The sequence below is a fragment of the Vigna unguiculata genome, chromosome 11 (genome assembly GCF_004118075.2).
Source record: "Vigna unguiculata cultivar IT97K-499-35 chromosome 11, ASM411807v1, whole genome shotgun sequence".
In the NCBI taxonomy this organism is placed as follows: domain Eukaryota; kingdom Viridiplantae; phylum Streptophyta; class Magnoliopsida; order Fabales; family Fabaceae; genus Vigna; species Vigna unguiculata.
Window position 1 is genome coordinate 10,169,588 of NC_040289.1, and position 8,048 is coordinate 10,177,635.

The following is an 8,048-nucleotide window of genomic DNA, read 5'->3' on the forward strand; positions in this document are numbered from 1 at the left end:
AAATCTTTCTATAATTTATACATCACATCATTTCATTATATAATAACTTTCATTATAATATTTAGACTTATGAAGTCATTTGATATATTAATTTTAACAAAAATCTAATATAATTTAATAAAAAGACTTAATTAGATATTTATAAAATTAAAAAATTAAATTAAATCAATTAAAAACTAAGGATTTACTTTAACTTTTTATAAGAATTAAAAGATAATTTTAACCCAAATTTAATAATGTTAATCTATACAAACTTTTCTGACAGAACTTCCTCACGTCTATACAAGTTACCAACAACCAGCGCTGAACACAGTCGAAAACAAAGATAAAGCATATTGAAGATGTCAGAGGTGAAGATAATCGGGGTGGTGGGCGGTGGCCAAATGGGATCGGGAATAGCGCAAGTTGCTGCCATGCACGGCGTCGACGTTGTCCTTCACGACCTCGATCACCGAGCCCTTTCCAAAGCCTCCTCTTCAATCTCCTCCTCTATCGACCGTTTTGTTTCCAAAGGCACCCTTTCTCAGGTCACTCCAAAATCAAACCCTCTATTAACCTCAATTGCTTATACTCGCGTTTTGTATAACCGAATGTTGTGCTTGATTGTAGTCTCTTTGAGAAATTAATTTTAATTTACCGAAAAAACTTGTTTCTTTTCTTCGAACAGTTAGAATGAATTACACGATTTGAGGATGAATTTGTTTTGTATGTGACAGGCGGCGGGAGTTGAGGTGTTGAAACGAGTGCGTTTTACCACGAATTTAGAGGACTTTCACACGGCGGATTTTATAATCGAAGCGATTGTGGAATCCGAAGAGGTAAAGAAGAGTTTATTCGTTAAATTGGACAAGATTGCGAAGAGTTCTGCGATTTTGGCTTCAAACACGAGCTCCATTTCCATCACGCGTATAGCTTCTTCTACAACCAGGCCGCGCCAGGTATTTCTTAGTTAATATTTTAAGTTTCGATCAAACTTCTTGAGAAACATTTCTAAATAAAAAAAAAGTAGTAAATTATGCTAAGTTTTCTAAAATTATATTTTATTTTTCTTATCGAGACATTTGGTATAAGTAGATAAGCTGTTAGAAAAGTGAAATCTTTGTCTAGATGTGAATGAAGGATGAGTTTTGAAAGAATTGTATAAGCACCGAGTGAGGTTTATTTGCAGAGAACTCTGCGATAATAGTAACAGTATAGAAATACACTGTGCGGAGTTATCAGAGTGTGCTCAGTTATTAGATTATACACGATTCTTCTGCAGAAAACTATGCAATAATAAAGTCAGTAGAAGTATAGTTAGAGCCTTTGGTGAGGTATTTGATTATATAAATTTTGAGTCTCAATAGATGAAAAAGAATATGAATAGATAAAAAATGAATATAAATAGTTGTTATAGTATCTTCTATTAAGTGACTTCAGTTGATAATTAATATTCTTCTAGATGGTGTGAGTAGTTATATATAAGCTTCCAATTTATGAATCCAAATAATTTTGTTACCAAGATGCATTTGATTGATTCTTTTTTGAGGATGAACAACTTTATTCTTTTGTAAGAGCTTTTTAGCTTGAATTTTATATGGCTAACTTCTTTGGACCTTTCTTTAAATACCTTATTTTAGTGCTCTTTTAATATGATTGAAGCACAATGTTTAATAATCATTTATAAAGATTGAACATAATAAGTAGTGTGCATTTACAAAAAAATTGAAACACAATATTTAGTGTTCATTTAGAAAGATGAAGGACAATGTTTAGTGGTCATTTATAAAGATGGAAATACAATGTTTAGTATAAATCTATAGGGATTAAACTCTTTGTATAAATCTGTCTACAACATTTAGTACAAGCCCAAGAGTCACTAAATGCTTTGTATAGGTGATGTACAAAATTTAGTACAAACCTACTTCTAAAATCTTCTAAACTCTTCTAAACTCTTTGTATAGTTTTACAACATTTGGTACAATCCATGAGGGACTAAGCTCTTTGTATAAATTTGTCTGCGAGATGTAGTCCTAACCAAGGGTAATTAAACTCTCTGTATAGATTAGTGTATAATATTTAGTATAAATTGCAAGCGATTAATCTTTCAATATAGATTGTTATTCAACATAGAGCTATTAAACTCTTAATTTAGATTGTTCTAATAGTACAACTAGAATAATTAAACTCTTGATATAAATTGTTACACAATTTGTTGTACAATTTAGAGTAATTAAACTTTTGATATAAATTGTCGTTGAACTCTTAATACAACTTAGAGTAATTAAACTCTTAAAATAGTTATTTGCACAATTTTTAGTTTAACTACAACTTTTAGTTTAAGTACAACTTTTAGCGCAATATAGAGCACTCATTTATGTTTTTGATAAGGTAACATTCTTTTATTCTTTTTTTATATTAAAAGATTGCATCAGATTCGACCATAGAGAGGTGGGGGGATTGTGGTTGTGTTCCTTTAGGCATAGGAGGGACACTCGTGTAAAAAATTGTACTCAAGAATCGGGCATAGGTTGTGGTTGTGTCCACATATTCGTAGAAGATGCAGCCTTGTAGAAAATTGCACCAATGGGGACATTCAAGCATTAAGAGGACCTTTCCCTAGTACAAAGTACGGAAAGATCGAACATTTGGTGTGGCAGTTGTCGTGCTCACAGTAAATGCTGATAGCTAAGTGTGGAATAGATAATTGCAGAAAGCTACAAATGCTGGATAGCTAAGTGTGGGATAGATAATTGTAGAAAGCAACTAAGTAGGAAATCTACCTAAGATAAGTGCTCTCATATTGGCCTTAACAGTACCTTGGAAGTCTTGGTTGAATTCACATGTGCTTAATTGACCTTAACAGTGTAGAAGTACATTCACATGTGGTTGAATTCATATTGACCTTACATCATTTTTTTAATTATTGCAGTGACCTTTTTTTGATAAAGATGCATATGTAATATAAAAGGATAAATACATTCAGCATTTTAAGACTTAAAAAGGTGCATGTATTATGTATTAAGGAAATAATATAACATTTAAAACAAATTAAAAAGTGTGTAAAATTTAAAAAAATCTAGAATGTGAAGAAATTTGAGAAAATATTAGAGATGTTTTCGTACTTTCTTAAACAAATTAGAAAGATTAAGCAAGTAAAATTTTATTAAATAATTTTATTTCATAGTTATATGTTTTGTTGGGTTTCCTTATTCCACAGAAAATTCGCCTGAGATTTTCTTTATTAGTCTTTTATAAAACGATTTTTCTATTCTAATAGTTGTATTTAAATCTACGTGTAGTACAAAATCAACTCAAGAATTAATGCACAATCGTCAGTTGCAACGTGGATAGTGTCTTATTACAGACTCGTTAATTGCTTGAGTTTGACTTGTGTACAAACTATAAATCCTTAAATTTATTAAGGAACTCTCTCTATTTTTCAGTTCAGTTATTTGAGGTTTAAAAATTTATACTTGAGCTACTTACGAAATTTAACATAAATATTTAAGACAATAAATGATCATTATTCAATAATCAAAAAAGAAAATTATGTTTTATATTAAATGATTGACGAGGTAAGAATATGTGTAACTTAATATATATTAAGAAATTAACTTCATTTTTCTCAGGTGATCGGAATGCATTTTATGAACCCTCCGCCTTTGAAGAAATTGATTGAGATTATACGGGGAGCAGACACTTCTGACGAGACATTTGCAACTACGAAAGCATTGTCACAGAGGTAACAATGTTTGATTCCCCTGTTCTGTGAGGGTACGGCTATCCTATATAAGCATGGGAGAAATAATATTTATGTTAAAAATAATTAATAGAAGAAAAATAGAAAAGAAATTATATTTAATATTTTTAAAATTATAGTTTTCTTATTTTTCCTCTTTAAACAAAAATAAAATAATAATTCATGCTTCCTTCTCTCCCGAATTTCTCACCTACTAAATAAGATTATAGGAAACTTTAAGGAAATATATAACACAGAAAAGAAAAGAAGATACAAATAAAATGAATAAATGAAAATAAGTGAGAAATATGGTAAAACAAAATGAAGACAGATAAAGAGAAACCTGAAAATATGTTATAAATGAAGTAACAGTACTTATACGACACCTATTATTTAGTTTCTCTTTTCTATTTAGTTCTCATCAAACATACAAACTCAAAATCATTCTCTCAATTTTCTTTGTTTCATAGATTATATATAAATACGATAATTGATTTGATGTAATACGATGAGAAAAATAAACTAATTTTGACAAGATGTTTGATCCATATAGTTTTGTATAAATATATAAACTTTGTAAATATGATATCTGAGTCCCTTTGTACATTTACTCCATTATGGGATTTTCTTTGCGCAAATGTCACTGTTTCAACAAACTCGACGGAATGAGGTCTCTAGAAGTCGAATTCGGATCTTAAATATGCGATTTTTGCTTATTTTTTGTTGTGTAGTGTTGGAGGAGGGTAAGATCGGAACACTGTAGTAAGTCGGAATTCGATTTTGGAATCGAATTTCAACCTTCCATCTGTTGTTTTTGTTGCAATTTCTTTGTTATAATTCTGTCCCTGGAAACCAAATTCCGGGAGAGTTTTTGTTACTAGAAAAGCAAAACGCAAAACGGAGGTGGGAATTCGACTTTCTTAATACCGAATTCACACCATGAACAATAATGAGTGCTGGTTGGAGAAGTTTTTTTCTAAATAGTGTCATTTGCGGAAAAAAAAAATCGTGTTTTGAATGTGGATTGATTGTGTGGTTTAATATCTAAAGTAGCAGTATGACAGAATTCACTGTCATAATATTCTCTTAATTCTGTGTTTGCTCAATGTGTAGGTTGGGCAAGGTAGTAATTACCTCCCAGGATTATTCAGGTTTCATAGTGAATCGAATCCTTATGCCTATGATAAATGAAGCCTTTTTTACTCTCTACACTGGGGTTGCAACCAAAGAGGATATCGACAAAGGAATGAAGCTAGGTACTAGCCATCCAATGGGTCCTTTAGAGCTTGCAGACTTCATTGGATTGGATGTGTGCTTGTCAATAATGAGAGTTCTTCATGCTGGTCTTGGAGACAATAAATATGCACCATGCCCTCTCCTTGTGCAGTACGTTGATGCTGGAAGACTTGGAAGAAAGCGAGGTATTGGCGTGTATAAATATAGTGAAGAGCCAAGGTCTACAAAGTCATCTTCTCGTCTCTGAAATCTTCTTTTCTGGAAAAGTTGATCTTCAAAACCTCACTTTTCCCATATGTCAGACCGTGGTTATGGTGCACACTCCTCAAATACGCTCTGTATTATGCAGACAAACAAAAGAAAGTTTAGCGAATGATTGTATAACAGATAGAGGTAAATCTTCTTCATGGTCTCCTTGTATTGCTTGTATCTCCTATTTGAAATTAATTATATTTCTGCATACAAGCAGAAAACAAACTTATGTGAATTTATTGGAATTTCTAAGCCAATTTCTGTTGTTATCAATAGTCAAAGTGATTTGTTTAATGTGCAAATTGATTGGTCACTCACTTTACACACTAATGCTTCATTTTGTGGGGAGATGGAAATATAAGGTAAAAAAGAGAAAACAAGAAAAGTAAATGTAGGAAAAGGTGGAAATATAACCGTTTTGATTGGAAAGAAATTAATGAAAAAAAAAATTATTTATTATTTATTATTATAATTGTAAAAGTGAAAGAAAAAGAAAAACGTAATTGAGTATGAGGGTCCATAATCTGTTGTTGTCCTGTGATCAGTTATCTCTGCTTCATAATCAATTACGTATGAAAAACACAAAATACCTATTATTAACATAACGTATGTTTTGTTTTAACATAATCAATTATATATTATGTACATTCTTGCAACTAGTTCCATTTTTTTTTCTTTTTTTTTCTCTCTTTTTATTGCGTTATGTACATTTACACCCATCGGTCAACCGAAGTGCGGAACTCAAACCAAAAACTCTTAAGTGATCGATCGTAAGAATATCAGTAATATCAGTATTGTCAATACCGAACATAATAATCGAGAGAAGTCAATAAAACAATAAAGTCCACGCTTAATTCTTTTTAAATAACTACAAGTGAACTTATTCTCCCAAATTCCCTTACATGGTGATGAAAGAGTGATAAGCAAGGTACTTACCACAAGAGTCAAGACTAAAAGAACTAGTAAGATGGACTTGTAATAAAAGTTCGTGTAATATTCTTTTTATTGTTTCGGCCATATCTTAGTGGACTTATAATTGAAAATGGGCTTCACATGAAACATAGGGGTTTTTTCTTCTTGCACCCTCATATTTTTCCAATTTCTTGCATTACCATTTGACTGCTTGAATGTTTAACTAATTCATTGCTTTTTTTTCTCAGTTTTAGCTCCAACTATCACTGCCTCCTTCAACTTTTGCGTCGCACACCACAACTTCACCTCCTCTTCTTCATTCTTCTTCTTTGTCTTCCATTCATCTCTCAGCTTTTGTTACTCAGCTTCTTGTCCTTCTCTTCTCCTTCAACAAAGAACTCTGAGGGAACCGAAGGTCGAAGACGAACGATCAGAGATAAGAGCAAAGGAGAACTTCGAGAATCAAGGGATAAGGGTAGTATTTGGCCTAATAAGAACACCTTCCATTACAGTTTTCCTTACAAATCTCACCTTGAACCCACAAAAATTTGAAGCAATAAAGTCCATGGTTAATTCTTTTTAAATAACTACAAATCAACTTATTATCTCAAATTCCATTATTTGGTGAGATTAAAGAATGATAAGAAAGGAACTCATCACAAGAGTCAAGACTAAAAGAATTAAAGAAGAGTGGATTTATAATAAAAGTTTGTGTAATATTCTTTTTATTTTGGTCATATCTTAGTGGACTTATAATTGAAATCGGAATTCACATGGAACACGTGTATATAAGGTGTCATATGAAAAGTTTAAGAGTATTTAGGAAATTTTATTTACATTTAATTTGAGATGTATTACTTTATCATTCAGTTTGTAATTTTGGTGATTAGATAGAGTGTTATAGAAGATAAGTTTATAGTAACTGGGAAATTAGTGTATCTTGTAAGCTTTATTTACAGTTTATTTAGCACAAGAGATGTTAGTTACCCAAGGTTATAAATAGTCTTGTATCTTAAGATCACTTTTGAAAGAATGAGAATTGATGTTACTTTTGCAAATCTTTTTTCTCTTTCAAAGTTTTCATTAGAAGAGAAATTTATCTTTTAAACTTCTTCCACAAAGCCTTCCTTGTGAGTTTGGAGTTCTAACTTCTCTTAGAAACTTTTGAAAACCTTTTTCACTCATCTTCAAGTTTCACTACATTTCAAATGTCATTCTGAATGGAAATTCACTCCAAGCTTTCCTACAACAAGGAGTTTCATCATTTGACTAAAGATTAAAGTAAAGAAGATTTTGAGTAAATTTGAGAAAGTATTTACTCCTCTTTGAGGTTTTTGTATTTATAGTTGTTTGGGATACATTAAATACAATGGATGAGAGAAAAGTAGAGAACTCTAAAATATGCTCCTAGGAACTAGGTCTAAATCATTCTCCTAAGTACTAATTCTAGCATACAACAAAATAAATCTTATTTAAGATTATTTATTCTAGCATTCCCCCTCTATTGAAGCATACAAATTGTATGTGACAAGCTTAGAACAAATAAATTCAATTTGACGACCTCTCAAGGATTTTGGTAATACATCTGCAAGATGGTCATTTGATCCAACAAACTCAGTGCAAATTTCTTTGGATAACAATTTCTCAAATAAAATAACAATCAGTTTCAATGTGTTTGGTCTTCTCATGGAATACAAGATTAAAAGCAATGTGGAGAGCAATGTGATTATGACAATACATCTTCATTGGTTGATTGTCGCAGAAAACCTCATTCTTGTAGTAATTGTTTAACCCATATAAGTTCACATGTTAAGGATGTTATCACTCTATGTTGGGCTTCAATAGATGATTGTGCAACAACATTTTGCTTTTTACTTTTCTGCGAGACAATATTTCCTCCAAGCAAAACACAATATCCCATGGTAGA

At 31.3% G+C, this 8,048-nt stretch overlaps 1 protein-coding gene across 1 annotated transcript; it reads left to right on the forward strand.

Moving 5' to 3' along the window:
- Positions 1 to 254: 254 nt before the first annotated feature.
- Positions 255 to 5,526, forward strand: LOC114168303 (3-hydroxybutyryl-CoA dehydrogenase). The gene is made up of 4 exons (XM_028053066.1): positions 255 to 527; positions 717 to 938; positions 3,612 to 3,724; positions 4,835 to 5,526. The coding sequence occupies exons 1-4, from the start codon at positions 342 to 344 to the stop codon at positions 5,202 to 5,204; spliced, it is 891 nt and encodes a 296-aa protein (XP_027908867.1). The 5' UTR covers positions 255 to 341; the 3' UTR covers positions 5,205 to 5,526.
- The last annotated feature ends 2,522 nt before the right edge of the window (positions 5,527 to 8,048 follow it).